This window comes from Camelina sativa, chromosome 10 (genome assembly GCF_000633955.1).
Source record: "Camelina sativa cultivar DH55 chromosome 10, Cs, whole genome shotgun sequence".
Taxonomy (NCBI): domain Eukaryota; kingdom Viridiplantae; phylum Streptophyta; class Magnoliopsida; order Brassicales; family Brassicaceae; genus Camelina; species Camelina sativa.
Genome location: NC_025694.1, coordinates 5,692,204 through 5,705,166, shown reverse-complemented (window position 1 = coordinate 5,705,166; position 12,963 = coordinate 5,692,204). Strand labels below are relative to the sequence as shown.

The window sequence follows — 12,963 nt, the reverse complement described above, 5'->3', positions numbered from 1 at the left end:
ATTTACACTAGAATTGCGTGTCCATTCATAAACGTCATAAGTTGGACCATATGATATGTATGATGCAATGACTTCCTTTTTACATAACAACAATCTTTGGCCTCATTTACCTATTGTATTGTGTATTATAGCATAGTGTATGCGCTTCTATGCATGACAAAATAAACATATAATTTAAGTATAGTGTGGTATATAAGTATCATTAAAAGAAAATTTCAGAGGAGTCAGATTCCCACATCAATAATGATAAATATCTATATATTTATAATATATATATATATATGATTGGTGGATATAATTCTGTAACTGTTAACGGAAAAAATGAACTAAATAATTAAAAAGAAAAGTGCTTTAAAAATGGGATTAGCTTTCATAATCACTTTCAAGTAAGCTACTACAAAGTAATTGCTTATATAAAACCTGGATTCAGTTTTCTTGCACTTGTTTTTTCTTCCTTTCAAATTGAGATGTTTATTAATGAATAAATTTGTATATATATTTAGTTTGTTATGAAATTAAAATAACATAGTTAGTAGTTAGTTGACCAACTACTAATATGTATTTTTGTAATCATATACATGTTTTAGTAATGTTAGTCCAAAACCAAATAATACAACTATCAAGAGACAAAACCAAGGGGTAGTTCATTTTATTCTGAAAACCAGGTAAGCTGACATGTTCTACTTATTGAAAACAATTATTGTGCTCTTTTTAAAATAAAATCCTGCAATAATTCAACCAATTGTTATATTATGAGAGTCAAAGCTTTGTTTATTTATAAACCCATCTTATTTACTTACACAAACCATTTTCTTTTGATCTAACTACCATGGAGTATAACTTTATTAGAATTCTCTAAACATAATCTCGATTTTTCGGGTCAATAACAAAAATAAAAAAAGCTAAAGAAAAATTTGAATCTGACAAAGAATTACAAATCTTGAAGAAAGATAAAGAAACTAAACTATACATCAAAGTGTTGGTATGTTGTGTTAGTTTGATGTCTTTTTTCTCTGTTAGCAAACCATTGAGCTGTTCTTCTAGCGATCGGTAGCCACAAACGCCGTCTTCTCTCCTCCGTCTCATTCCCTCCGGTTTGTAACGCAGACGCAGTGGCTGCGGTTGAACCGCTGCAATCTCCGTGAACCGCAATACTTAGTCTAGGAACGGCAGTGATCTCAGACACTGATCTTCTTCCTGGTTCGATCATAACGCTTCTAGATTTCGAACTAGAGTCTCCTTTTTCCGACAATAACATAGTTTTCATAGAAGTGAGCTTGTTCTCCAACATTCTCTTCGCTTCCATCTCTTCCTTGATCCCCAAGATACCTGTCTGATCCTCTTCATCTCCTTTACTCTTCACTCGATCCATGGACGAGAATCTCTCGCTAGAAATCGAATTTACCATCTCTGAGTTCAAAAACATCAAATCCGACGAACTAACGTTGCTCCAACGATTCTTGAACACAACATCCGACACAACGATCCTATGATTGAACTTATGCATCAGCTTCTTATCATCTTTATCATTCACTTGTTGATCAAGTAACGTTTTCTCTTTATTACCTAACTTCAGAATCTTCCGAAAACTCCCTCCTATGCTAAATCTCGACGACCCACCAAGTTCTTGTCTTTGTCTTCTCTCTTCTTCTTCTCTCTCGATGTAAAGCTCCAAACTCGAATCTTCTCCAACCTCAGACTGATTCAAGAACCTGAAACTGTTTCCGTAATTGAAAACAGAGGAATCTTCTTCCATTGAGACTTTATCTCTGCAGAGAGGACACGTCGCGTGCTGCTCAAGCCACTGATCGATACAACCGATGTGGAAAGCGTGTCTACATTTAGGCAACAATCTAAGAATCTCAACACTTTCGAATTTAGACAAACAAACAGAACACTCAAGCCCTTGTTTTGATCCTTTCAAAGCAGAGAACCTAAACAGAGGAAGAGACTCGATTGCTGCTTTGTCTAAACCGGAGAATCGATCCGATGAGGCCGTTGACCGGTTAAAGAATATTCCTTGACGAAGCCGACGATTGTATCTTCTTCTGTCGTCGGAACCTGACCGTAGATCTATGTGGCAGCACTTAGCGTAGACGAGGAGGACGAAAGTGAGTGCGAACATGATGGCAAGAACGCCGGTGACGACGGCTAAACTCGGTTCGAAATTGGCGACGAGGTCTCCGTTTCTGAACGGAGGAGGAGGCTGAGCAGAGACATAGTGATAACTATGGAGGAGTGGAAGAAAGAAGAAGAAGATTTGATACATCGGAGGGAGATGAAAGAAGATCTTTCGATACGTGAGAAACTTTTGTTTCTTGATTTTTTTTGTGGGGTTTGAAATATTTATGAAAATGGAGATTATGTGAGAGATAATGATTTATAAATTTTCTCTTTAGATGTAAATTAATATAATTACGTCACCTACGTGACAACATTTTTGTATGCTATTTGCTTTTTATTTTTATTTTATTATTGTCTTTTTTAATTTAAAACAATTTTATCATTCGGTGGGCTGTTATTCTCATACCTCATTTTGATGATATTTAGTGGTATATTTTATTTGTATACTGATTGGGACGTATTTATCATTCATTAAAATACAAATTTGAAACCTTGCATCACACATTTGGACTAGTATTTTTTTTTTTTTTGGGTCTACCAACAATAAAAAATAATTAAGGTACAAAATAAAACCAAATCTCTTTTCAATTCAGTTCATTGTATTTTTGTTATACGATTTATATTTTGCTATTTAGAAGAAGAAAAAAAATATTTCATCTTAACTGTTTCAGAAAACTAATATCAAATATTATTATACGTTTTTCTAGATCGTTCGTTCGTGTAATTATGGTTTGATTGAAACAAGTAGCAATAAGAAGAGATTCGAACCATGGTCCATGGTTTTCCAACTTCTTGATAAATCATTAAACCATGGTCCAAGAGAAGCACTATATATATTGTTTCTTCAAAAACTAATATAAGTCATGGAACTCCCTTAGTATGGTTTCGTGATGGGAGTTATTCTACTAAGTATACTAATATAAATGTTTAATGAATTGTGACAGATTAAAATGGTAATGAAGTATGAATATAATTGCTATATTCGCTCGGATGAATAAGAGAAAAGTCAACCACCAGCTGCACGAAATCGCCATGGGGAAAAAAAAGAAAAGTCAAAGTTGCATTTTTCATGATTGAGTGATGGGTTTCATGCTTTACTATTTTAGTCTTTCAATTACACAAACCAATAATCTTAGATTTGTTTCAATTAATAAACTAATTAGTATTTCGGGTTTATGATTGAACACTGACATAGAATTTAACCGCAACATTATGACTTTATTAACTAAAAGTGACAAAATATTGTTCTTCAAAAAGAATAAATCATAACGATAATGTTGTGGATATATATAATTTCCTTTAAACCAAAAAACAAAAAGGAAGAGGCTTACACAATGTTGAGATGAAGAAGAACAAATAAAGATTACAAAAACATAGCAGAAAGCTCCAATAAAAATTTTGGCTTGAGAGGTTTGGTCCGAGCGAGAGAGTAAGCATAAATAAGTGTATATTCCAAAAAGATTACTCATGACAAACCCTTCCTTACGTAGTTACGTTTACACGATTTCAGACATCTTTTCAGGTGTGAGCTGACGCGGCAGTCATTCCCACGGATGATTCAGGGCTAACATACTCCTCGCTTGCGTGCCGGACAAACTCCTCTGGAGACATGTGCAAGCCATGGCAAGCACATACGATTTTGATCTGGTTTGCATTGTACCTGTATGTGACCCCAGAGATTGTCCTGCCGTGTGGGCCTGAACCGGTGGTTGAAACCCACGGTAGGTTAGGACGTGCACCAGATCCTCCAAACTTCACATCCGCTGCCATCCCGGGTTTTATGGCTGAAAAGTCGAAAGAGAAAGCTGCATTATCTCCTGTTGGCCGTTCTGATGCATCCTCAGATGAGCCTTCTTCTGCTACAGGCTGTTTTCCTTCGCCTTTAGCAGTAGCTTTTTGGGAGACAAAACAAAAAGATGTTATTATTTATGCAGTATGGATTTAGTGCCCTTTTCAAGGATAAGGTTTACTCACCCGAGCTTGATGGACCTCTTCCGGCGAATGGGGATTGAGAGAGCGCGACAATCCCGCCTGAACCGTCCTTATCCAGCATAGGGAGCTGGACCGGTGAGTATCCAAACATAATTGGGATATTTCCAGCATTAGCATTTGGTTGCAATACACTTGTGGCTGCTGCGTGTTGTCCAGACTCTTTTGCCGGTAATGAGTAAGGCATACTAGTGACGACATTTTGAGGATGAACTGTGAAAGGTACAGTGTAACTCATGCTGCGCATTGTAAACTCTTCGGTGCCAGATCCGCCATGGCTGCTCCTCCTTTGACCAATTAAGTTGTCCACAACGTTTGTCTCAGTAGGAGGACGTACCACTTCCTTTGCGTGGTTGGAAGAAGAACCGCCGCCAACTTCAGATTCTGCTACATCTTCGTTTTCAGCTGTTGATCCTTCATCTGTCGCGGTTGAAACATGGGAAGCTTTTGTCTTCTTCTCATGCATATCAACATGTGACGAGTCCTTCTCTTTCTTCTTTTCATCATTCATCCCCGGGAACCCAAACTTTCTTTTGTTTCCTGCTTCTTTCCTTGTCTCGTCATCCACCCACAAAGATTTCGTGGAAGCTTCAGCGTCAGTGGTAGGAGTTTTGGAGAGGTCATTGAAGAAATTCTGCTGAGGCTGTTGACCCGAATCGCTTCTCTGAGAACCAGAACTCGGTTCTGCTGGTCTTTGAGAAGTCGGATGGAGGAAGTTCTTGAAGTCATCAATCACTTTAGCACTTCGATCACCTCCCTCTGCCCTGTGAGTCTCCGAGGAACTTCCAGCATTATTATTGTTGTTACCCTTAGCTTTTCCTGATGATCCTCCACAAGAAAGACCCAAGCTGAGCTCGAGCCCATTATCATCCTCCATTTTTTTTTGTCAAATTTTTAAGTAACTCTGAGCAGCTCAATGGATCTTTAGGATATCCTCAACAGTCTTGATAATCATCTGAAGAAATATACATCACAAGAACAATCGTTAGCCAAAACTAACAAACGGGTTCTAAATACAAGAGCTAAAGTTAGGAACTTTGAGAATCATAGATGGCTGTGGAAGTAAACTTGTACTGAATTTATGGTGGTAATGACATCTACTCAACTAGCAAGTAGAAACACAGTAACAAACGGGCACATTCTCGCCAAATTCAATCCTAACATATCACAAAGCAAAGCTACCAGAACAACTAGTTTGAGAAACATGGGGACTCGTAAATGTACCTTAGAAACAAAACCATTGAAAGAAACAGTCCCAGCAAGCAATTTCTCAGAACCTCCTTGTCACTTCCTTAACAGTACGGTACCTTGTGGGTTCTGTGACAACAACAAAAAAAAGAAGAACCATTCCTAAAACTTAGGATTCAAAATAATTTCCATTTTGAAGTATAAACTAAAAAAGGAAACAAACCATTCATCAGTCATCACACAGTCACACTCCTATCTCAGCTAAAACTTAAAAAAAAAAAATCAAAACCCAGAAGAACCGGAGAGATAGTATAAGATCTAGACAATTAAGCAAAGATCTGTCAGCTAAAACGAGGTATTGAAGAAGCACCAATTTCAGAAAACAAGAAAACTCAGTAATCTTTAATCAAGAAATCACATCAGAATATCACAAACTCTATAGAAAGATTGAAATCAATAACCCTAGACGCGATTCAGATGAACCCTAAAAAACAAGACAGCAGAGATAGTGCCAAATCAGCTCAAATTAAAGATTTTTTTTTTTTTTTTAATTTCCAATCACAATCAGAATCAACTAAGAAGAAGAAGAAGATGATGATGATGATGATACCTGAATAATAATAATAATAATAATAAAAAAAAAAACACACAAAGGGGAAGAGAGATGATCAGAGAATTAAACCCTAAAGCTCCGCGGCGTGGCTCCTGGAGAGTTTGCAGCAGTCCCGCACTCAGACAGCAGCGATTTGGGGGCTTCTTCGGGTTCGGTTCGGGGGACTAGAGTTTTTTTTTTTAAGTACGGACCATTTCCTTTTCCTTTCATAGTTTTTATTTTATTTTATTTTTTTATTACTATTATTATAATTTTGTTTCGATTTATTTAGTCCCATGTGTATCTTGTGCTTATTTTAGCTACATGATACACCATAACTACCATTACCATATATAGACATAATTATTATATACATATGTAGTTCTAATTAATTTTATTTATATAGTTGTATGGATTTCTTTATTTTATAAATACATGTGTGGATTACGTTTAAATATGTGTACTGTACATTCAATTGCGGATTATCACCTTGAGAGAGAGTGATGTGAGAAACGTATGAAAAAATTTGAATACATGTTTCCATACTGTCATACAGTAATCATGAATAATAAATAATACGTATATATACATTATGTCAACCAAAAAATGTATGAATGGAAGGAAAAACAATGGGCCCAAATTTCTTTAAAAGTCGAAACAAGTCCATAACTATTCCACATCTACCAAAATGATTTTTCATTGCTTTTATAAGTTTTTTTGTAAGGAACAAAAAAAAAACCACATATTTATACGTTTGTAAAGATATAATATAAACTTGGCCACTTATTATAAAATGAGTATTTATAGTTCCCCACTTTCTTCATAATAATTTTGTTGACATAGATAATATATCATTATGTTCAAATATCAAAGTTCAGAAGTATACTAATATATTATAATTGTTTAACAGGCATCAAAGTCGCTTTGGCCGAGTGGTTAAGGCGTGTGCCTGCTAAGTACATGGGGTCTCCCCGCGAGAGTTCGAATCTCTCAGGCGACGATTACAATTTTTTTTTCCTTTGTTGCTGTTTGTTAAAATAGTTATTCTTGTGTTTTAAGCTTGTATTTTTTAAATAAAAAAAGCAAATCTATTTTTTTTTTTTTATGTCTAGTTGGAACTTATAAAGATTTTAAGTAATAATACGGTTGATATAATCTTGTCTATTCTATAAAATTTTATTCTTTATGTACGAACATGGTATGATCATGTAAAATAAATAATAAAGTAAAAATAGAAAGTGGACAAAATGAACTTTTAGATTTATTTCTCTTCTCTATAATTACAAAATCCACTAAGAATTCAGCAGAATAGTCATCATTGTACACTTCATCATACATAGAATAAAAACCGTTTATGAGCTCTACTCTTACAATACTCCAACAAATATCTGTCAAACCCAAAAGTGATCACCAATCAACTGTTGATTTGTTCATGCAAAAAATAAGTTAACATGTTACAAAGTAATTATACCATGCCGTCTTTGATTCCTTATCCAACCCATTTTATGTTTCTAGTTCTTGTCTCTTACCATTTCTGAAGTAATATGGAAAAAAACTATAATAATAAATATGACAAAAAACTAATTAAAAAACATGACAAGAGTAGAATATTAAAATGTATTGAGAATGGAAGGAAATCACACTAATTGAGAATTTGTGCGCTACAAACATATGTATATATAAATTAGTTTCTTAAGATTCTTTCACTTTTCTAAAATGCAAATATAAATAATTCATCTATTTTGCCTTTCAAAACCGAAACCAGTATGCATAAGTAATTCTTTAGTTTTATGTACCCACTAACTCAAATCTAGGTGTAATAACTGTCATTGAAAAATTAATTTACTGTCTACAAATATATTACAATTTGCCGATGAATTTATATACTTCAAATATCACTAAGTGGTATACTGGTATCATAAATTCCTCGAATCAAAATTCACAAAATAATACTCCTTCCGTTTGTTATTAATTATCGTTTAAGGTTCTCTCATACAGATTAAGAAAATTATTAATTTTATTGTTTTATTCCTTTTAAATATATTTTCTAATTTTTTAATTAGTTAAAACATTAAACAGTTGGATAAAGTTGGAATATTTACAAAATATTTTAATTGGAAATTTAAAATGACAAGTAAAACACAAAATTTTAACTCTAAAACGACAATTAATAATAAACAGAGGGAGTAGTTTTATTGTTGACCATTTGACACAAAAACTAAAATTTTTATGATAGGATATGTGGATGTACACTTACCCATACACATAGTGTTAAACGAGCTATATATTAATTATGTAAATATGTTACTAGACTTGTAGGCATGAAAAGATATATAATTTTTTTTAATTAGGGGAATAGTAAATATTTTATATGCTTTACAATATTAAAACCAGAACTATATCTATATGTATATTATTCGTTAAATTGTTGATATTGATCTGTTTTCTTAACCTAAAAAGTATTTCTCATTCCAAAGTTAGTATTACATGTTGATTATAGGTTCTCGGTAATTTGGTGAACTGAATCAAAACGATTTATTTCATGACTTTGCTTGACTTTTCTGCTTTGAAAGTAATCTTCACGAGTAAAGTGAAAATAATGTCCATGGAGTAAATTAATTATTTGATTAAGGCTAATCAAGAATTTTCAGCAAGATATATTTGTACAAAATCTTAACACGATTATTTTGGTCTAATTGGCATTTATACATATCAAAATCTTTGTTTATTGGTCTAATTGAACCAAGTTAAATCAGTAAATCATTTTGCAATATTTGCAATGTAATAAGGATGATATATATTTAAAATATTCACAAATACGGTTCACTCTTAGTTGAATTTGAAAATAAATAGTTACTGAAATTTACAGTTTGGATATGTTTGTAAATGTAACCATTTTATAGTGGTTAATTGGTCCAAAGCTTCCGTACTCTTAATTGATCTTGAGTAGTATATATGTACTGTTTCATAATCTTTGATAATTATTCTAGATTTAGGTATGAGATCCCATGACCCTAGAAAATAGCAATTAAACTGTATAAACAGCTATATATGTTTTATTGCTCTACAAAAATCCAATATATAAAATTGTCGCAGCCTATCACATTGTACCACAAATACTCCTCTTCTCCGACTTGCGTTCCAAGGCAGTGCACAATCGTCTATCAACTCTAATCCCGTGAACCTCTGTTATCATCATGAAAACTTTACCGCTTGAGCTTGACGGTATTCGGCTAACGAATCCAAAGATATTTGTATCCAAATACATTGTGATACATGAAATCGCCTCACCACTCGATTACACCAGCAAAGGTAGGTTTGGGGGCGGGGAAACTATTTCTTAAAATTTTTGGTGATGTCCATCTTAAACGACTCGGCACTTTTTCTTTGTTTTGTCTAATTGAATCAATAAATCATTTTGTAATATCTGCTATGTAATATTTTCCAATATTTTTTTGTTTATTTCAATATTTTAGTTGTTAAAAATATTGTCCTTAGCTTCCTCACTACAAAAAACGTTGGAGACAGTGAATAAAAGAAAAATAAAAATTAAAAGGGGAACAAAAGAAAATAAAATAAGCCTCTAAACCAAAACGAAAGACCTACAAAAAAACCTAACTGGGAAACATGGACTAGAATAATTAATCAATGGAGGAACTAAACCATTTGCAGCTTCTGGACTGAGGCTATATGTCATGTACTTGAGGAGATTTGCACCCTCAGATTGACGACAAAAATCATACATCATGTACGTCAAGATATTTGTGCCCTCAGATTGACGACAGTAATCATAGAGTACAGGCCACAAGTCACATTGAACCTTGTTGCGCAAGGCAAGGTATAGATATGAGTTTCCCGAAATTTGGCTCTTCCGCCGCTCGTCCCAAAGCTCAACAAATTCCTGAGCTTTCTTCAGAAGAAACAAAGATCGCTCCAAGTAATTTGTAGATTTCCAGAGCGGGTATTTCTCGTCTGCTTCACGTTGCAAATCTTCCATCTTCCTTACAAACATATGGACATATTCGTTCCCTGATAATTCATGTGGTGTCCTCAGTGTTAGTCTTCCATCGTCGCCGACCTTATAGAAAAACTCACTCTGGATATTTTTTGCGGTGGATGATTCAACGAAAAGGAAGAAGAAGAAAAGGGTGAAGAACTTTATGGCCATAGACATAGTTGGATATCAAGCTTAAGTTTCTGCATGATGATAGAAGTTTGTATCTAAGTATTATATATAGAGCTTCTCCACTTTTTTTTTTATTATTTTATTTCACTTGGGATTGGGTTTACAACTTCTAAGGTCATCTCTAATGGGGGTTTTTAGAGGAGTTTTAACTGAAAAGAAGCAAAAAAGTTAATCAGTTATATCAAAGAAAAAAAAAGAGTGCCTCTTATTTAGTATACTGATAATAAGAGACCGTACGTGTCACTCATTTGTTTGGGCAAACCAATTAGAGAGAACATTTTTTTGATAGTCGATTGATTTTTCTCTGAATCAAGTAATGGCCATCTTTCTTCTGCCTCCTCCGACGAGCACTATCGTCTTCTCCAGCTCATCGTCTTCTCCAGCTCACAGTCAATCATACGAAGTCCCAAATTCATTCGGCGTGTTCGTTTCCAAATCTCTGAGTCATCAGAGGTGGTTCCAATTTTGAATTTTTACGAATAACTTCACCAATTTTGTACATAGACGCACATATATAGATGTTTGATTTGCAATTTTGATGATACTCAGGTTAAATAAGATGAAGGAGCTTCGAAATTGGAGTACAAGCCAGGACCTCTAGATGATTTCCTAATGCAATCGTTTCGGAACAAATTGGTCCAGGTGAGTTGTAAACTGGATTTGTTTGGTTTCTTCATCAGTTTTGAGTGTTTTGGTCGGTTTAACATTTAGTCTAATGTTAATTGGTCATGTTCAAGTATGTGTAATAGGAAGTCGGGTCGGATTTTATAGTAAATGTGACCAGGTGGCACCATTTCGATTGTTTCCCTACTGATTCCGAGCCGATTGCTTCAGCTGATGATATCCAAGGTTAATCCGCTTTAGAGGTTAGGGTTTTCCTCTGTTTTCTATTCTACTGTGTGTTTTGGACTCTTTAGGGTTAGGGGGTTGTGTTTAATGCTTGTGCTTTTATAATGGTCTCAGAAAGATGATCAGGATATTGATGTGTGTATGTATATATTCAAAGTATTGTCACATTGTTTCTCAAATATAACAACGGTGATCACATCGTTGTCAGTGTCATGTTGAGTAATGTGCTGACATATCTTTTATATTTGATTCAATTGTTATTTGAACTGCATGATGATCAGAAGGCATTAAAGGAATGGGCCGAACATTGCAGGAAGGGGACACTAATGATCGTTTTGTATCCGTTGTTGCAGAAGCAATAAACAATCAATTTGGTGGGTTGAGTCTTGCGGAAAGCAACACTAATGTTCCAGTCTTACCGAGTCTAAGTACAACAAGCAACAAAAATCTAGTGTGGAAGCCTACGTCACATGGAACTTTACAGTGGACAAATCGACTTATTGTCATGCTCAGATCAGAGCCACTATCTATCCTAAATTTGATAACGAAAAGACTGACCAAGAGGTAAACTTTATAGTGATTGCAAACTGATGTTATGTAGTTCTTTATGGTGATTGCAAACTGAGTTGGCGACCAAACGGTTTCTCATATGCCAACCCAATATTTCATTTGCAGTTATACTGCAGTAGGTGTTTTTGTCCTTTCACGGGTGTTCAGGGAGGCTTGGGGAACTAAAGCTCTAGAGAAGCAGCTGGAGTCACTGTTAATGACATGTTGTCGCACAAGGTTGGTGAGTTTTCTTTATCTTGACTTCCTTTTCTATTTTTTGTTTTTAATTGGTTATGATTTGTACAAATACAATTAATCATTTTCACTTTTTATGATTTGTAATTCTATTTTATGATGTTTTAATGTTTTCTATGTTTAATATGTTATGCAATGCAATAATTTTATATTCTATTTTAATTTATTTATTTTCAAAAAAAAAAATCAAATTAAAAGCCTTAATATTATAACCCACCATTGAAGGGGTACATTTTAATTACAATACCCAAAGTTCTTATTTAACCAAAAATACAAATTATATTAATTAAAAAATTTAACAACCCCAAAACTATATCCCCCATTGTGGATGCCCTAACTAATTAAATCCAACTCATGTTAGGAGATTTCTCGTATATATCAACTCATGTTAGGAGATTTCTCGTATATATCTTCAACTCATTTCTTTATTTATAATATTATATATTTAATCATAAAGAAAATAGTTTTTACAAGATAACGAGATTATGCTATTTGCTTGCACATGTGAAATAAATAGGATTAAAAATCAAGACGTAAATCAAGAAGAAAAACAGAAGAAATCGATTAAAAAAAAATCGTTAATTCTCCGTCAGCATTATTTCAATGTCGTTCTGATAGCTTCTTCTCTTTTCCAATCTTATTTTTTTTGAAGAAAAAAATTGAGTTTCATGACAAAAGTTTTCTTTAGAATGTATTACAATTTACAAGGATAACAATCCTCGATAGCGAGTGAATTACAATCGAAATATATATATATATATATATATATATATATTAAAGTATGTTTTAGGCACCAGGAAAACTTTGTGTGTTATATTTGATAGGTAAATAGTGTAATTTAATGAAAATGTCGCTATCAGTTAGAAAAAATCATATATATAAAAGTAAGGTTTTGGTCTTTCTTTATTGGTTGATTTTCATTTAATATTTTTTAATTTTTTAATTTTTTATTTGATTTCTAATTGTTTAATTGCTTTAAATAATATTTAAGACCCAATTAACACAATACATTTAATTCATACATTAAAATAAAATTATAACTAAAAATAAAATAAATCATATATATAAAAGTAAGGTTTTGGTCTCTCCTTATTGGTTGATTTTTATTTAATACTTTTTTTTTATTTGATTTCTAATTGTTTAATTGCTTTAAATAATATTTAAGACCCAATTAACACAATACATTTAATTCATACATTAAAATAAAATTATAACTAAAAATAAAATAAAT

General features: G+C 33.3%; 3 protein-coding genes and 1 non-coding gene across 4 annotated transcripts; 1 reads left to right on the top strand and 3 right to left on the bottom strand.

The window, feature by feature from the left end:
* Window positions 838-2,354, bottom strand: LOC104717306 (E3 ubiquitin-protein ligase ATL42-like). Its single transcript, XM_010434854.2, has one exon. It carries the CDS (start codon window positions 2,267-2,269, stop codon window positions 965-967), a length of 1,305 nt encoding a protein of 434 aa, XP_010433156.1. The 5' UTR covers window positions 2,270-2,354; the 3' UTR covers window positions 838-964.
* Window positions 3,386-5,414, bottom strand: LOC104717305 (AFP homolog 2; the record flags this gene model as incomplete). Its single annotated transcript, XM_019231393.1, is given in 3 exon segments — window positions 3,386-4,016; window positions 4,099-5,068; window positions 5,338-5,414. Coding segments are annotated over 2 exon segments (1,266 nt in total). The 3' UTR covers window positions 3,386-3,642.
* Window positions 6,812-6,893, top strand: TRNAS-GCU. Its single transcript has one exon. It is a non-coding gene; the product is annotated as a tRNA-Ser (tRNA).
* LOC104720079 lies at window positions 8,994-10,067 on the bottom strand. Its single transcript, XM_010438051.1, has 2 exons — window positions 9,508-10,067; window positions 8,994-9,126 (listed from the first exon to the last, which is right to left on the bottom strand). Exons 1-2 carry the CDS (start codon window positions 10,065-10,067, stop codon window positions 8,994-8,996), a joined length of 693 nt encoding a protein of 230 aa, XP_010436353.1.

Bases quoted from the DNA above. Each gene is read 5' to 3' on its own strand.
- LOC104720079 (XM_010438051.1), bottom strand. From the start codon at position 10,067: ATGTCTATGGCCATAAAGTTCTTCACCCTTTTCTTCTTCTTCCTTTTC. The intron at 9,127-9,507 runs GTTTTTTTGTAG...TGGATTCGTTAG, and splicing joins AGTCCATGTTTCCCAGTTAG to CCGAATACCGTCAAGCTCAA.
- LOC104717306 (XM_010434854.2), bottom strand. From the start codon at position 2,269: ATGTATCAAATCTTCTTCTTCTTTCTTCCACTCCTCCATAGTTATCAC.